At 37.7% G+C, this 18294-nt stretch overlaps 1 protein-coding gene across 1 annotated transcript in view; it reads left to right on the top strand.

Moving 5' to 3' along the window:
• Window positions 1-18000, top strand: part of LOC123537063 (nucleobindin-1-like) — a 37225-nt gene extending 19225 nt beyond the window's left edge. Inside the window, exons 9-13 of the mRNA XM_053527722.1 lie at window positions 278-336; window positions 10919-10973; window positions 11995-12390; window positions 12675-12962; window positions 17864-18000. Coding sequence (XP_053383697.1) covers window positions 278-336; window positions 10919-10973; window positions 11995-12390; window positions 12675-12962; window positions 17864-18000 — 935 coding nt within the window. The remainder of the gene's footprint in view (window positions 1-277; window positions 337-10918; window positions 10974-11994; window positions 12391-12674; window positions 12963-17863) is intronic.
• Window positions 18001-18294: the final 294 nt, after the last annotated feature.

Below are 18294 nucleotides of genomic sequence, written 5' to 3'. Positions count from 1 at the left end.
ATGAAAAATTTATCTTCACTATATCCACTATTAAACTCTCTGTATTGGGAAATGTAAATACAATATGATCATTGTTGTAAATAGCACAACGATATAACAAAATTTCAGCATTGGTAAGTGGGGTGGGGCAGAGTTGAATATCTTTTTCTACAGTATTTTTTGTTGATTTTATCAAAGGAAAGATTTCTGAAACCTGTCACATAGATCTCTCTCTAGATATCTTTCTTACTTGAAAAGTGATTTCTCTGTGATAATTGTGTGTTTGTTTTCCATACAGATATAGATGGTAATGGCTTCTTGGATCAAGATGAAGTTGAAGCACTCTTCCAAAAGGAGGTAACATTTTGAAATGATTGTTGGCAAAAATTTGTAACTGATATTTTTGCTTTATCCATACATCAGTTAGTCACTAGAGCATTTCCTATCAGTGAATCTAACTTGTGCATTCTACTTTAGCAGTGCAAGTAACTCATTTCAGTTTTCAGGAGGCCTTTTTAGCTTGACTATACGAAGTATAAGGAGAGCTATCCTACTCGACCCGGCGTTGGCGTCTTTCCGCGTCCCCACCTTTGTTAAAGTTTTGATGCACTTTCTCTTTTTATACGCCCGTTTGAAAAACAAGACGTATTATGGGAACGCCCCTGGCGGGCGGGCGGGCGGCGTCCACAGACTTTGTCCGGAGCATATCTTCTACATGCATGGAGGGATTTTGATGAAACTTGGCACAGTTGTTCACCATCATGAGACGGAGTGTCATGCGCAAGAACCAGGTCCCTAGGTCTAAGGTCAAGGTCACACTTAGAGGTCAAAGGTCAAATTCAAGAATGACTTTGTCCGGAGCATATCTTCTTCATGCATGGAGGGATTTTGATGAAAGTTGGCACAGTTGTTCATCATCATGAGACGGAGTGTCATGCGCAAGAACCAGGTCCCTAGGTCTAAGGTCAAGGTCACACTTAGAGGTCAAAGGACACAAGAAAGAAAACTTTGTACGAAGCATTTCTTCTTCATGCATAGAGGGATTTTGATATAACTTGGCACAAATGTTCACCACCACGAGGCGGAGTGTCATGCGCAAGAACCAGGTCCCTAGGTCTAAGGTCAAGGTCACACTTAGAGGTCAAAGGATACAAGAATGAAAACCTTGTCCGGAGCATTTCTTCTTCATGCATAGAGGGATTTTGATATAACTTGGCACAAATGTTCACCACCACGAGACGGAGTGTCATGCGCAAGAACCAGGTCCCTAGGTCTAAGGTCAAGGTCACACTTAGAGGCCAAAGGTCAGATACAAGAATGACTTTGTCCGAAGCATTTCTTCTTCATGCATAGAGGGATTTTGATGTAACTTGGCACAATTATACACCATCATGAGACGAAGTGTCATGCGCAGTTCCCTTTTTAGAATTACTTCCCTTTGTTGTTACTATAAATAGCTTATATTGTAACTTTTTCATTACTAGTCGTAGGGAAAAATCGAGACAACTTTTCTGTAGTACAACATGCATGCTACATCCAATTATGAGGTGTATTTTGACCAATCTCTACCTGGTAAAGATTTTTGTGTGGACTTACAATTTTTTTTTGGATTTTTTTTTTTTTTTTTTTAAGATTACCTTCCCTTAGTTGTTACTATAAATAACTTATATTGTAACTTTTTTATAATTGACCGTAGGGAAAAAACAAGACCACTTTTCTGTGGTACAACATAGATGCTACTTTAAAATTTTAGGTGTATTTTAAGGTATCTCTACCTGGTAAGGAGTTTTTTTGTGGACTTACAATGATTACTAAACAACCACAAAATTAAAATTCCATTTGCAAAGACAGGTGCTAGAGTAAAGAAATTTGCTGTGACGGCGTATACTGTGGCATTCTGGCACTCTTGTTTCAACTTACCTCTGTAATTATGCCCCCCTTTGAAAAAGGAGGGGTATATTGTTTTGCAGATGTCGGTCGGTCGGTCTGTCGGTCGGTCGGAATGTAGACCTATCCGTTTCCGGATGATAACTCAAGAACGCTTGGGCCTAGGATCATGAAAGTTGATAGGGAGGTTGGTCATCACCTGCAGATGACCCCTATTGATTTTGAGGTCTGTATGTCAAAGGTCAAGGTCACAGTGACCCTGAATAGTAAAACGGTTTCCGGATTATAACTCAAGAACACTTGGGCCTAGGATCATGAAAGTTGATAGGGAGGTTGATAATGACCAGCAGATGACCCCTATTGATTTTGAGGTCAGTATGTTAAAGGTCAAGGTCACAGTGACCCTGAACAGTAAAACGGTTTCCGGATGATAACTCAAGAACACTTGGGCCTAGGATCATAAAAGTTGATATGGAGGTTGGTAATGACCAGCAGATGACCCCTATTGATTTTGAGGTCAGTATGTTAAAGGTCAAGGTCACAGTGACCCTGAACAGTAAAACAGTTTCTTGATGATAACTCAAGAACGCTTAGGCCTAGGGTCACAAAAGTTGATAGGGAGGTTGGTCATGACCAGCAGGTGACCCCTATTGATTTTGAGGTTAGTATGTCAAAGGTCAAGGTCACAGTGACCCTGAACAGTAAAACAGTTTCCGGATGATAATTCAAGAACGCTTAGGCCTAGGGTCACTAAAGTTGATAGGGAGGTTGGTCGTGACCCCTATTGATTTTGAGGTCAGTATGTCAAAGGTCAAGGTCACAGTGACCCTGAACAGTAAAACAGTTTCCGGATGATAATTCAAGAACGCTTAGGCCTAGGGTCACTAAAGTTGATAGGGAGGTTGGTCGTGACCCCTATTGATTTTGAGGTCAGTATGTCAAAGGTCAAGGTCACAGTGACCAGGAACAGTAAAATGGTTTTCAGGCAATAACTCAAGAACGCTTGGGCTTAGTGTCAGGAAAATTGATAGTTAGGTTGGCCATGACCAGCAGATGACCCCTATTGATTTTGAGGTCATTAGGTCAAAGGTCAAAGTCACATTGGCCAGGAACAGTTAAATGGTTTCTGATCTTCTTGTCCAAAACCATAGGGCATAGGGCTTTGATATTTGGTATGTAGCAAAATCTAGTGGTCCTCTACCAAGATTGTTCAGATTTTTCCCTGGGGTCAAATATGGCCCCACCCCTAGGGTCACATGGTTTATATAGAGTTATATAGGAAAAAAAATTGAAAAACCTCTTGTCCAAAACCACAGGGCCTAGGGCTTTGATATTTTGTATATGACATCATCTAGTGATCCTCTGCTAAGATTATTCAAATTATTCCCCTAGGGTCAAATATGGCTCCGCCCTGGGGGTCACATGGTTTACATATACTTATATAGGGAAAAACTTTGAAAATCTTCTTGTCCAAACCGCAAAGTCTATGGCTTTGGTATTTTGTAATGTAGCATCATTTAGTGGTTCTCTACCAAGTTTGTTCAAGTTATCCCTCTCGGGTCAAATATGGCCCTGCCTCAGAGGTCAAATGGTTCATATAGACTTATATAGGGAAAAACTTAGAATCTTCATGTCCATAACTTACATCATTCAAATTTGGACCACATGTATAGTTTTGAGTGGCAAGATGAACCTTGACATGAGTTGACCTTGATCTTGACCTAGTGACCTACTTTCACATTTCTGTACCTACAGCCTTCAAATTTGGACCACATGCATAGGTTTGTGTACTGAAAAAAACTTTGACCTTGTTATTGACCTAGTGACCTACTTTCACATTTTTGAAAGTACAGGTTTCAAATTTGGACCACATGCATAGTTTTTTGTTCCAAAATAAAATTTGACCTTGATTTTGACCTAGTGACCTAGTTTCACATTTCTCAAGCTACAGCCTTCAAATTTGAATCACTAGCGTACTTTTGTGTACTGAAATGAACTTTGATCTTGAGATTGACCTAGTGACCTACTTTCACATTTCTGAAGGTACAGGCTTCAAATTTTGACCACTTGCATAGTTTTGTGTTCAGAAATAAAATTTGACCTTGATTTTGACCTCGTGAGCTACTTTCACATTTCTCAAGCTACAGCCTTCAAATATGAACCACATGCATAGTTTTGTGTACCGAAATGAACTTTGATCTTAAGATTGACCTAGTGACCTACTTTCGCATTTTTGAAGATACAGGCTTCAAATTTGGACTGCATGCATATTTTTGTGTTCTGAATTGAAATTTTACATTGATTTTTATCTATTACCTAATTTCACATTTCTCAAGCTACAGCCTCCAAATTTGAAGCACATGCATAGTTCTGTTTACCGAAATGAACTTTACCTTTAGATTGATCTAGTGACCTGCTTTCACATTTCTCAAGCCACCGCTTTCAAATTTGGACCACATACACATTGTTTTGTACCTAGATGAAATTTGACTTTGATTTTGACCTTGAGCTAGTCTTGAAATTTGGAACATTCAAAAATGGCTCAGTGGATGGCGCCAAGATCAATCTGTAATCTCTTGTTAGGTTAATAGGTTAAAGGTCAAGGTCAGATTAAACCAGAATAGTAGTACTTTCGTTTACAGTAAGCATATAATTTCTATTCCTTGTGCAATTACTAAATGCATCAAGGGGGGCATTTCGTGTTCGACGAGCTCTTGTTACTTGATGGACTTAATTCAGTTTTGAAAATTATTCTCATCATCTCCAATCATCGACAAAAGGGCCCATATTTGGGATCAATATTTCATAAATTTTCCCCCCCCTTTTCACTTGATTTTGGGTTTTTTAAGTTTTGATGCACTTTCATTCTATTCTGTTTTACTAAATGGATTTGTTTAATTTTGAATGTTGTTAAACATCATCCCCCACATCTATGAAACAAGGTGCTAATCTGGCCCCTTTTTTTCCGAATTACCCCCCTTTTTACTTTTTTAGGTTTAAAGTTTGGATGCACTTTACTCTGTCTCTGTTATATGAATGGATTTGATTCAAATTAAAAAGTTGTTCAAATCATCCCACCTTATGGAGGGGTGCATACTTGGCCAATTTTTATGCCCAGAAGGGAGGAATTAGTTTTTGAACCGTCTGTGGTTTGTCAGTTGTCCGAAAATTTTCGTTTTCCGGTCCTATCTTTTCTCTGGTGGATTTTAAATAATTTGGGCTAAATTATTTCCACAGTAAGACGACATGTCGAGGATGCCCCAGGCCCGTAGCTCAAAGGTAAAGGGTACCTTAGACTTTTAAAGGGGTCATTTTTCATGTTATTTGCTTGGTCCGGTCTATTCTTTGTCACCCATGGATGGTTTTTCAAATAATTGGCATAAATGTGTACCCAGTAAGAGAATGTCGCGGCAGCCCAGGTCCTGTAGCCAAGGTAAAGGCACACTTAGAGTAAGGTCATTTTTATGATAGTGTTTCGTGTCCGGCCCTTTTTCTTTGTCCCCTGGGGATTTAAAATAATTGGATTAGAGAAACGAAAGCGACGGTGCGGCAAAAGTCAAGGTCAACTTAGATTTAAAAGGTCTTTTTTCATGTAGTGCAGTGGGGGCATTCCGGCAATTTTTTGTCATTAGTTGGATTTTAAAAAAAAATTGCATGAATGGTGGCACAGTAAGTGACGGTCGCGCAAAAAGCCCCGGTCGTGGTGAAAGGTCCTAAACTCTAACATGGGCCCATAACATTATTCAAGTCCCATCGGGGGATGTGTCATCTATGGGAAGCTCTTTTTCATTAATTATTCCCTTTTTCTTAAAATTTTAGGTTAATTTTTGATGCACTTTCATGTTTCTGTTTTTACTTAATGTTTTTGTTTTAAAAATTTTAAAATATTTTGTTCGCTCATCACCACATATATGACACAAGGTGCAAAACTTGGCCCCAAAATTTTTTAAATGTTTTTCCCCCCTTTTTACTTAGGATATACTTATGTGTTTTGATACTTTTTATCTTTTACCTTCATTACTTTAAGTTGATATTTTTGCTAGATTCGGCTATTGTGCATATCTTCAACCCAATCGGAGTCATTAAAATCCGTGACAGCTTATTTTCCTGATATGCCCAGTTTCACTATCCAGCATCGAAATAGTCGAGCGCGCTGTCTCCTGTTACAGCTCTTGTTAAAATTCTCACTTGTAAATGTTTTTTTAAATGTTCTTCATAAAAACATGCCAGATAATTCTTTGAGGTATTTAGTAAACAAATTACATTCTTTCATCTGAAAATGATGTAGATCGTATTTCATGTGTTTACTGTTTGTTTTCATTTGGCCCAGGTGTTGACCAAATTTCCAGAAGATGCATGAGGACTTTTCGAGGTAGGGCACGTTGGAGAGAAAAGGTTGGTGAGCTAGCGCAGAAAAAGTTCGCCTGATCGGTTTGGGGATGGTTCCCCAATATACCGCTTAAGGAGTTTCAGAAGAAAAAGGTGGAAGGTAGTTTTTGTTAATATTGAAAAACGTTAATTTTGGGTGGACAAAAATTTTTGGGGTTTTTGGGTAAAACTGCTTTTTCTGGGATTTGGGTTTTGGTAAAATTTTTAATTCAAAAGATAAAAAAAGTGGGGGGTTTTTAAATTATTTGTTGTGTGAAAAAATCGCAGAGTACAATAATTGATCAAAAATATAGATTATATCAGTCCCTATAGTTTTATTGAGGGATTGATTTTGAAATATTTTATAGTAAAAGCAAAATTTTTTTCCTGGGTTAAATTTTTGTTTTTCTAGCGAGGCCCTCATCTTACAAAATTTCCCATTATTTAAAATTCAGATTCAAAAAATGATACCTTTTTTTTTCAACTTATAAAATTTTAAACCTTGCAACATACTAAAAAAATTTAAATTTTACCAAAATTTTGACCCAGCGAAAATTTGTGCTTTTACAGTAGTTGGAAGCCATCCAGTGGTTGGGAAGGTCGGTGGTTCTCCCGATGCCGTTGTGATAAAATATTGCTGGAGGGGCCCTGGGGTTTCCTCCACCTTTAAAAAGGGAAATGTGCCATATGCCTATCGGTGTCGGTGCGACGTTAAATCCAACCAACCAACCTTTACAGTAGTTGTTCTTCTTTTTACTGTGTAATCGTTAATATTGATGGGAGACACATTTTTGGGGGAGTCAGTCTACAAAATTTACCCAGCTGACAAGTAAAGGTTCCATCTTTCTTTTCAGAAGTTGAATCTTTTCCCTTGAAATTTTTTGGGCCCAAAAAACCTTAAAATTTAGCCAAAATTTGAAATGATCTCACAGAATGCAGGAAAAATTGAAAAAGAAGAAGTGTCAGAAATTAAAGACATTCTGACTGCAGGCTTTGCATTGTTTTGTCTCTTAGATGTTAGCTGTCATTTTACAGATCAGTAAGTTTTATGTATCATTTATTTAAGCCGAGAATGGATATAGGTAGGTCAGTTATGTTTGTACCATATTTGACCAGAATCAACCCTGTTTTTATGCCTCATTGGTTTGGGATATAGTAGTTACACGGTTTGTCTGTACAATATTTTATAGTCCATCCCAGATCTTTATTATCTTAACTGCAGCTTTCAAATAATTCAAGGGATTTCATTACGATGGTAAAATTCAACAACAACACGTGAATATTTATCTTTTATCAACGTTTCGGCGCTTACGCCTTCATCGGGATAAATACATAATCATAATACATAATTTTTTTTTTTTTTTTTTTTTTTTTTTTTTTTTTTTTTTTTAAGGGATTTCATTGAAATGTTAAACATGATTAGGAGTATGTCATGCAGAAGACTCAGATCTGTACTCTCAATGTCACAGGCATTGTGCCTTATAACCTAAAGGCAAGGGCACTTTTGCGACTTACTAAAAAATGTCATCTTTTGTTTTATTAGACTGTGGATGAAGAAAAAAACTTTACTGTGAAGAGTATCAGAGAAAATGAACAATGTTACAAGAAATGAACCAAAATGAGGCTCAGGATTAGCCCCAAAATGGCCCGCCTGGGATGGTGGTAAATTTTTTATGCTCCCGTTGTTTTTTTTTTCCCAATTAGGGAGTGGGTGGTTTTGACATTCAACAAATTACATAATTCTCTGTTTTTGATTTCATCTTTTCCCATATTTAGCTACCCGAGCCAAAGTCATGGTGGTTTTGTGACCGCTGAAAGTCCGTCGTTTCGTCGGGCGTAGTCAAATTTTCTAAAAAAAAACTTCTTGAAAAAACCTGGAAGAATTACATCAAATTCACATGGCAAACCCAAAAAGGGAAAAAATTTAAAAAAATTCTTGTCCAAAACCCCTGGTTAGAGCCTTGATGTTTTGGCATGTGACATCTTAATGGTCCTTATGAAAAATTATTCAATTTGCCCCCGGGGTGAAAAAAAAGGCTCTGCCCGGGGGGGGGTCCAGTTTTACTGACTTATATAGGAAAAAACTTTTAAAATCTTCTTGTCTAAAAACCAAAAACCCAGGGTTTTTCTTATTTGGTATGTGCATTGCCTTGGGGTCCCTACCAAATTATTAAAAATTAAACCATGGGGGGTGAAAAGAGGCCCTGCCCCTTTGGGCTCAAATTTTACATGATTGTATAGGAAAAAATTTAAAAATTTTTTTTGCTGAAACTGCAAGGCCTTTGACTTTTTATATTTGGTATGTAGATTGCCTTGTGGTCCTCACCAAATTTTTTCAAATTTTTCCCCCCGGGGGGGAAAGGGCCCTACCCCGGGGGTATCAAATTTAACGTTTTGCTTATTAGGGGAAAAAAATCATTTGTCTGAAAATTCAAGGCTGGCCCTTTTTTGGGTTTTGGGATGTGCTTGCTAGTGGATGTTTAACAAGATTGTTAAATTATTCCCCCGGGGTTTAAAAGAGGCCCGCCCCGGGTTGTCCATGCTATAGAGGTTTTTTAGGAAAAAATACTTCGAAATTATAGATATATTTCCGACGTTTAATTATAATTTCCTGTGACCCCAAGTGATTTGGGTCACCTGGCTGTGCCTTGACCTACTGGGCCACTTTTTGTTTTTTTAAAATACAGCCTTTAAATTTGGGTGACATGTACAGTTTTGCACCCGATCTTTTAAAACTGACTTTCAGTGAAATAATATGACTACTTTGTAATTTTTTAGCCGTTTTCCATTTTAAAAATGTGGGTATATTACTCGGTGAGCGATTCAGGGTCATCATGACCTCTGTTACGAAGTCATGCATGCATTGAACTTGTATAATGTCAAAAAATGCAAATTGTCTAGGAAAATACAGAAAACAAACGGAGATAGCCTATGTCAGTAAGGGTCAGCTGCAAAAAAGGGGTATGTTTATGCCTGCCTTGAGGAGGTGGGGGATATTTTTTTGCAGAGTCGTCGGATTGGTCAGTCTGTCTTTTCTGTCAGTAATCCAATGTTTCGGGATAAATCAAGAACGCTTGGGCCTGGTTTGAATGTTGATGGCAGGTTGGTCATGACAGCAGTGACCTCTATTGATTTTTAGGTCAAAGGTCAAAGGTCACAGTGACCGGAACAGTTAAATGGTTTTTGGGTGATAACTTAGAAAAGCTTGGGGGTAGGTCATTTAAAAAGATTGGGAGGTTGTTTATGACCAGCAGTGACCCCTATTGATTTTGAGGGCGTAGGTCAGGGTAAAGGGAAAATGACCAAGAACAGTTAAACGTTTCCCGTAAACACTTTACCGCAGTGACCCCTATTTATGTTGTAAGTTTAAGGGCAATTTTCCAGAACAGTGAACTTTTTTTTTCCAAAAAAATAGAGAATGCTTTGGTCCAAGATCACTTTGATACGAAATTGACTTTTTAATGGTAAATGATCGTAAGTATTGATTTGAGGGGGTTTCAAAATCCAGTGCACAGTGACAAATAAATTTTTATTCCCTTTTGCATTACTGATGCATCAAGGGGGCATTTCATGTTCTATGGCTTTGTTTCATGTCTTCTGTTAATAGAGTCATCGCCCAGACCTGTACCTTTATACTCGCAACAGAAATGAAAATTGCCAAAACTTCTTTGGTGAAGTGTTTTTGGGGGGTGCGACTTGCATCTCGAATCAAATTGCAGTGATTTTTTCTCCCCGAGCCAGTTTTTATTATTTGAGAAAAATGGCTACAAAAATGTTGTGGTCTTCTCCCAAGTTTGAATTTTGCCATTTTTAGTGGGGGGTGAGCAGAAGTATAAAAAAAAAACACAAAACGTGGGGGGCCCCCGGGACGAGTGGTTTAAAGGGCGCTGATTAAATCACTTGCCCTCACGTGTGGGTTGAACCCTCCCCGGGGCGTTGAATTTTCATGTGAGGAAGCCATCCAGCTGGCTTACGGAAGGCGGTGGTTCTACCCAGGTGCCCGCTTGGGGGATAAAAAATGCCGGGGGGGACTGGGGCTTCCCCCACCTCAAAGTGGAAGTGCCCTATGACTATAAAGTGTGGGGGGCGCGTTAAATCCAACCCCCCCCAAAAAACGTGTTTCCCCGTGTTTTAATGTTTATCTACAGTAAACACATCGTTTTGGGGCAATTGTTGTGATCCAAACATTTTTTCTCGTATTTTCGGGTTTGGATCCTAAAAATCTTGGGAAAGATCAAGCTTTTATTCTTTTTACTTTGGCGTTTGGTGTTTTACTGTATTTATTTAAAATAGTTCCCTGTAACAGGGGTAAAACTATTTTATGGTATTTTATAATTGTCCGTGTACTTCTGGGACAACTTGGATATGAAAAGAGTCAGAACCACTGTCGAACACTTGCATCATCGTAAGAGGTGACTAATAGGGTCTGGACACTTGATGTGATTCTAGCAGTTATGGAAGTTTTTATTCCATACCAGAAATTTCTGTTTCAATGTAAATGAGATGAGAAACCAAACTGTTCAGTCCTGTTTGGCCCATATAACCTGTACTTGAGTTGATGCCCATTAAAAACCCAAATCAAATCAAGATAAAATAAACAGAAGTATATTGAGATAAAAAATATTGTTAAGTCTCAAAAAATGACTTTCCCCACTGTGAATTTTGATAAACTTTTCTTTTTCAGCCCCTTGGACAGGACCCTAATGTTCAACACATGCAGATGCCACAGGGGGGACAAGGTACATTAGTTCTTGTTAAATAGTTTTCCTCACAGTGCTTTTTCATGTTGTCAGTGATTTCTTTATTTTCTGAGTATTGCTAATAGACTGTATGTCAGCCTTTTCAATACATTTTGTGATACCTGTTGTTATTTTATCATAGTATGACATTACTGAATTGAGACAAAGGTAAATGTACTTTTCTGCCAGATGAGACCATGATTTCAGAGGTTTTAATCACTGGTAAAAGCCTGCCAGGATCTAAGGTTATAAAACTTGAATTTGGAGACCAGTCTCATAACTCAAGCTTCTGATTGGTCGATTTTGTTCTCCAAGTTAGAATTAGCCAATGAGAATGAGAATGGTCTTCAAACCTAGTTTTGTAACCTTGAACCAAATAATTCACTAGTGTTGAATTAATATTGCTGTTTAGATACTGGTTCTCTAGCTGGTTCAGTATAGGAAAGTACATAATGTTTTGTTGATTTCTGTTGACAAAATGGAGGTGTTAAAATATCAGTGTTCATCACAACTTTAGTTGGGATTGAGTTATCCTGTTAGTATATAAGCCATATCAGTTGTTATAGTCAGAAAGTCAAATCTGAAAGGAGACATGCATGTTTTACAAAAAGCTGGGTTTTTTTTTTGTTGTTTTTTTTTTCATTTTATAATTTCTACATCTTTAGCAGTTATCCAGTATATAGACGGCCGCCATGGCCCAGTGGTTAAGGTTTCTGACTTCAGAACACTCGTCTCTCACCGATGTTGGTTCGAGCCTCACACGGGGCATTGAATTCTTCATGTAAAAATGCCATCCAGCAGGCTTACGGAAGGTCGCTGGTTCTACCAATGAGCTCACTCATAATGAAATAATGCACGGAAGGGCACCTGGGGTCTTCCTTCCCATCAAAGCTGGAAAGTCGCCATATGACCTGAATTGTGTTGGTGCGATGTTAAACCCAACAAAACAAACAAACAAATATCCTCTTTATGATTTATGCATGATCAATTTATGGTGATGGTTTACTTCATCTCTGTAAAGGCATGCCACCACAAGGAATGCATCAGCAGCAACAGTTTCAACAACATGAACAGCAACAACAGTTTCAGCAACACGGTCAACAACAACAATTTCAGCAGCATGAGCAACAACAGCAGATGAGACAAATGGGTCAAATGCAAGGTCAAGCACCTGTAGGTCAAGGTCAGATGCATGGAGGACCACCAGGTATGGGTCAAGGTCAAATGCCAGGATACCAAGGAGCTGGTCAAGGTCAGGTGCAAGGTGGACCACCAGGAATGGGTCAAGGTCAAGTGCAAGGTGGGCCCCCGGCAATGGGTCAAGGTCAAGGAGGTCAGGTCCCACCTGGACAGATGCCACAAGGTCAAGGTCAACGCATTCCTCGTCCTCCTCCAGTTAATGTTGACGTTGGTAAAGGTTGGTATTAAGATTCATTTAAAGTAAAAATGAAGAAAAACTCAGAAGATATGACTTTAAAATCAATTGTGAATAACTTTTTAAAATTTCTTTTATGTTACAAAAGTCATATATTTATTTGCATGTCAACTGTTGTCTTGTTGCATGTGAGTATATAGTCATAATGTTATAAATTTATTTCCTTTAAGCCTTTAGAGCTGTATTGTAAAGTTATCAAATTTTGTTATGCACGTGTGCTTGGTTGAAATTTTCAGACCAGAATATACATGTTGCTGATACTGCAGTGAATCAAGCAGTGCCTGTCTCTGATGGTCAAGGTCAAGCCCAAGGTGTTCAAGGTCAAAATGTCATTGTACAAGATTCTCAGGGTCAGCAACCTCAGAAAGAGGCTGCTGAAGCTGACCCAGGGGTTCCAGTACAAAATGTTGATCCAAATCTAGCCCAGGGTCAACAAATTTTATCTCAAAATGAAAATACTCAAGGGCAAAATATTGCAAATCATGAACAAGAAATTAAAGTTGAGGCCTTGGGTCAGCCTTCACCTGAAAGGCAGAGACAGCAAGTGCCCGAGGGTAAGTTGGGAGTGAAGATCACCTTGTCATAGCTAGATCCCTTTTCCATCCTAGTTTAATCCTTTCTCCTCTCTATGCTATTCCATATTTAGACCAATCAGATCCATGCAGTATCAATTTAAAAGCTTTATTTTGATTTCAAATTTAATGTATAATCTAATATTTATTTAATAATTAATTTGTGTAGTTCTTCATTTAAGGAGAAGTAAAATTCTTCAATTTTATAAAATATTTTTATGATATTCCTGATATAAGGTTGAAACTAGTTGAATAATAAAAGTAGTAAGCCTTCTCGATGTTGGTTGAGTGTTCCACTTAATCCTTTCTCATTTAGTATCTTAAATAAAGTTTAAATGGCATGCCTCGAAATGGACATTAAACTGCAGTGTGACTAATGCTTTGAAAGTTTTCTACATAATCAAAAGAGTGCCTTTGTAGATAAAAGGTTCCTAAATTGCACAGAATCACTTTATATTATCTTTTTATTGCAATTACTATAACAAAAGCATTTTCTAAATTTTAGGGTCAAGTTTTTTAGCTCACCTGAGCCAAAGGCTCATGGTGAGCTTTTGTGACCGCTCAATGTCCGTCGTGGGTCGTGTGGTGTGCGTCGTGCGTCCGTCAACAATTTCTAAAAAAATCTTCTTCTTGAAAACCACTTGGCAGAATTACACCAAACTTCATAGGAATGATCCTTGGGTGGCCCCCTTTCAAAATTATTCAAAGAATTGAATTCCATGCAGAACTCTGGTTGCCATGGCAACCGAAAGGAAAAACTTTAAAAATCTTCTTGTCCAAAACCACAGGGCCTAGGACTTTGATATCTGGTGTGTACCATCATCTAGTGGTCCTCTACCAAAATTTTTTCAAATTATCCCCCTAGGGTCAAATACGGCCCCGCCCCGGGGGTCACATGGTTTATATAGACTTATATAGGGAAAACTTTGAAAATCTTCTTGTACAAAACCACAAGGCCTAGGGCTTTGATATTTGGTATGTAGCATCATCTAGTGGTCCTCTACCAAGATTGTTCAAATTATCCTCCTAGGATCAAATATGGCCCTGCCCCAGGGTCACATGGTTTATATAGACTTATATAGGGAAAACTTTTAAAATCTTCTTGCACAAAACCACATAGCCTAGGGCTTTGATATTTGGTATGTTACACCATCTAGTGGTCCTCTACCAAGACTGTTTAAATTATCCCCCTAGGGTCAAATATGGCCCTGCCCCGAGGGTCCCCAAGTTTTACATAGACTTATACAGGAAAAAAAGTTTAAAAATTTTCTTGTCTGAAACCAGAACACATAGACCTTTGATATTTGGTTTGTAGCATTGTCTTATGGTCCTCAACCAAAATTGTTCAAATTGTACCCCTTGGGTGAAAAGAGGCCCTGCCCTGGGGGTCCCAAGTTTTATATAGACTTGTATAGGAAAAAGGTTTAAAAAACTTCTTGTCTGAAACCATACGACCTAGGCTTTTGATATTTGGTATGATGCATTGTCTAGTAGTCTTCTACCAAAATTGTTCAGATTATGCCCCTGGGGTGAAAAGAGGCCCCGCCCTGGGATCACTTATTTATTGTGTGAGTTATATAGGAAAAATACTTAAAAAATCATCTGATCCTATTTCCAAGACTGTTTAATTATAATTACCTGTTGACCCCAAGTAATATGATGTCACTTGACTGCGACCTTGACCTACTGACCTACTTTCTTGTTTTTAGCTCACCTGTCACAAAGTGACAAGGTGAGCTTTTGTGATCTCGCAGCGTCCATCGTCCGTCCGTCCGTGTGTCCATGCATGCGTGCATAAACTTTTGCTTGTGACTACTCTAGAGGACACAGTTTTCATGGGATCTTTATGAAAATTGGTCAGAATGTTCAACTTGATGATATCTAGTTCAAGTTCGAAACTGGGTCAGGTACGGTCAAAAACTAGGTCAGTAGGTCTAAAAATAGAAAAACCTTGTGACCTCTCTAGAGGCCATATTTTTCACAAGATCTTCATGAAAATTGGTCAGAATGTTCATCTTGATGATATCTAGGTCAAGTTCGAAACTGGGTCACGTCCAGTCCAAAACTAGGTCAGTAGGTCAAATAATAGAAAAACCTTGTGACCTCTGTAGAGGCCGTATTTTCATGGGAACTGCATAAAAATTGGTCAGAATGTTCATCTTGATGATATCTAGGTCAAGTTCGAAACTGGGTCACATGCGGTTGTAAACTAGGTCAGTAGGTCTAAAAATAGAAAAACCTTGTGACCTCTCTAGAGGCCATACTTTTCAATGGATCTTCATGAAAATTGGACAGAATGTTTACCTTGATGATATCTAGGTCAAGTTCAACTGGGTCACGTGCCTTCAAAAACTAGGTCAGTAGGTCAAATAATAGAAAAACCTTGTGACCTCTCTAGAGGCCATATTTTTCATGGGATCTGTATGAAAGTTGGTTCGAATGTTCATCTTGATGATATCTAGGTCAAGTTCGAAACTGGGTCAACTGCGTTCAAAAACTAGGTCAGTAGGTCTAAAAATAGAAAAACCTTGTGACCTCTCTAGAGGCCGTACTTTTCAACAGATCTTCATGAAAATTGGTCAGAATGTTCACCTTGATGATATCTAGGTCAAGTTTGAAACTGGGTCACGTGCCTTCAAAAACTAGGTCAGTAGGTCAATAATAGAAAAACCTTGTGATCTGTCTAGAGGCCATATTTTTCATGGGATCTGTATGAAAGTTGGTCTGAATATTCATCTTGATGATATCTAGGTCAAGTTCGAAACTGAGTCAACTGCGGTCAAAAACTAGGTCAGTAGGTCTAAAAATAGAAAAACCTTCTGACCACTCTAGAGGCCATATTTTTCAATGGATCTTCATGAAATTTGTCTGAATGTTCACCTTGATGATATCTAGATAAATTTGAAACTGGGTCACGTGTGATCAAAACTAGGTCAGTAGGTATAAAAATAGAAAAACCTTGTGACCTCACTAGAGGCCATACTCTTCATGAGATCTTCATGAAAATTGGTTAGAATGTTCACCTTGATAATATCTAGGTCAAGTTCAAAACTGGGTCATGTGCCTTCAAAAACTAGGTCATTAGGTCAAATAATAGGAAAACCTTGTGACCTCTGTAGAAGCCATATTTTTCAATGGATCTTCATGAAAATTGGGTCATGTGGAGACAGGTGAGCGATTCAGGACCATCATGGTCCTCTTGTTTTAAGATACAGCCTTGAAATTTACATACACAGTTTTGCACACAAATCATAAAACTGAATTTCATTGACCATGAATGTGACCGACTGACTTTCTTAATATTTTATCATCATTTTGACATTTGAAACATGTAGCTCATATTACTCAGGTTAGCGATCCAGGGTCATCATGACCCTCTTGTTTTAAGGATGGCTTTACAGATTTTAACTGGAAATGCTGTTTAACTTCCCCTGTGTTATTTGTGTTATTATACTTGCCTATAACCTTTCTCTGTCTCAGTTGAAACTCCACTAACCTGGAGTTGTATTTGAGTTTCAGCTCAATATTAGTCAGTTGTAATTTGTCACTTTGGAATTTGCCATCTTGCACAATGAGATTTTGTTTTATAAGAAAAAATAGTATAATAAATTTACCTTGAAAATGAACAACATACTTTGTCACAGATCTGTGTAAGTTGTTAATTGAATATTTACTGATAATTGTTCATTTAATGTAGATACTGTGAAATAATGTTGGCACTAAATTTTATGGTTTCCTGAAATGCTATTTCATTGAATATCAGTTTGTTGACTTCAAATTTCGAACACAAAATGAATGGGAATCTTACTTGTTTATCGGGATTGGCTCAACCGTGAAATTCACAAAGATTTATCCCCAGTGAATGTTATATTTCATCATATGGTTGTAAAAGTGACAATTTACATTGTTCAAAGAAGATGGCTAATAAAACCAATTGAATTCCTGAAGTGAAATAATATATTTCATTTGCAAAGATTGTTAGATTTAAAGTGACCTATTTACTTTTTCCAAATTCTTTCAGCTTCTTCTAAATTAATAGACATAGTGAAGATTCTATCTTTTCTTTTACTGCTGTTCAGTAGTAATTTTCACTTATGTTGTACCTTTGTATGTTCTGTAAGGCCTACCGTGCATCCCTACACAATTTTTAGGTTCAAAATTGGTAGGACCATTTGAGTGAAAATAAAAAAAGGTTTGCTTGAACTAACTTTTGAATTATGTATGATATTACAGTTTCCGTGAAACCATTCATTTTTGGAAATGACAACCGTATAGACGATAAGTCCATCATATTTTAGCCAGTTTTAGTGATAAAAGAATAAAAATGGTACTAAGATGTAGCGACAACACTGGCCATTTATTTTTATAAACAAATCTGCCGTACCATTAGAAAATCAACATTCGCGACCAGCATGGATCCAGACCAGCCTGTGCATCTGTGCAGTGTGGTCAGGATCCATGCTGGTCGCAAATGCAATATTTTGGTTTCTCATGGTGCGGCTCAAATCTGCATACTGATTTTTTCAGGTGTCTCAGTTGTAGACTTCTGTAGCAACCAGTATACCTGCAAACTGTGTGAATCAGATACTCACATTCTAGAAATAAAACTGTTTTGCTGTTTGTTTCAATAATTGCTGTTTGTTTCACTAACTTCCTTTAAACTATCTATACATAGCATATAATGTCATAATTAGATCTATATGATCTTTTTAAATAACTATCTTGATGTTATAAAAAAAAACATAACATGTAATGTGATTCAATATATGCAGGAATAGAATTATTTTCATTATAATTTTTGAAAAAAAAGGGAATTTATCAAGTCTTGTTAATATATAGGATGTGTTTGCAGCAGACGTCTGTACTAAACTACTTTTTTCCAGGTATGCCTCCTGTACAAAATCAGGTACCACAGCAGCAACCAAACAATGCTCAACAACAAGGCCAAGGTCAAGATGCACTCAGGTTTCAGGGTCAAGGTCAGGAGCAGCAGAAACAGCCACAACAGCCTCTTGTATAATGGACAATGGTTAATTGGTGCAATTTCATTTATTTTTAGCAGAAAAAAGTCTTTTCATAAGTTATAAAGTTATTCAAATTGTTGAAAATTTTACTCACACAAGAGTTTGAATTGAATGGACATATTTAGTTTGGTAAATAATTGAATCATCATTCATGTTTTATTTTATCACATATCAAATGATCATGCAGTGTTTAGGATCATTTTCTAGCATGTAATGCTAAAATATTAGACAAAGTGATGTCTGTGTTCATATTAACCTTTTACTGCCAAATTTCTAAAATGGACTCGTCC

The sequence above is a fragment of the Mercenaria mercenaria genome, chromosome 17, assembly GCF_021730395.1.
Source record: "Mercenaria mercenaria strain notata chromosome 17, MADL_Memer_1, whole genome shotgun sequence".
In the NCBI taxonomy this organism is placed as follows: Eukaryota; Metazoa; Mollusca; class Bivalvia; order Venerida; family Veneridae; genus Mercenaria; species Mercenaria mercenaria.
The sequence above is the reverse complement of the archived record's forward strand: the minus strand, read 5'-3'. Positions and strand labels throughout refer to the sequence as shown.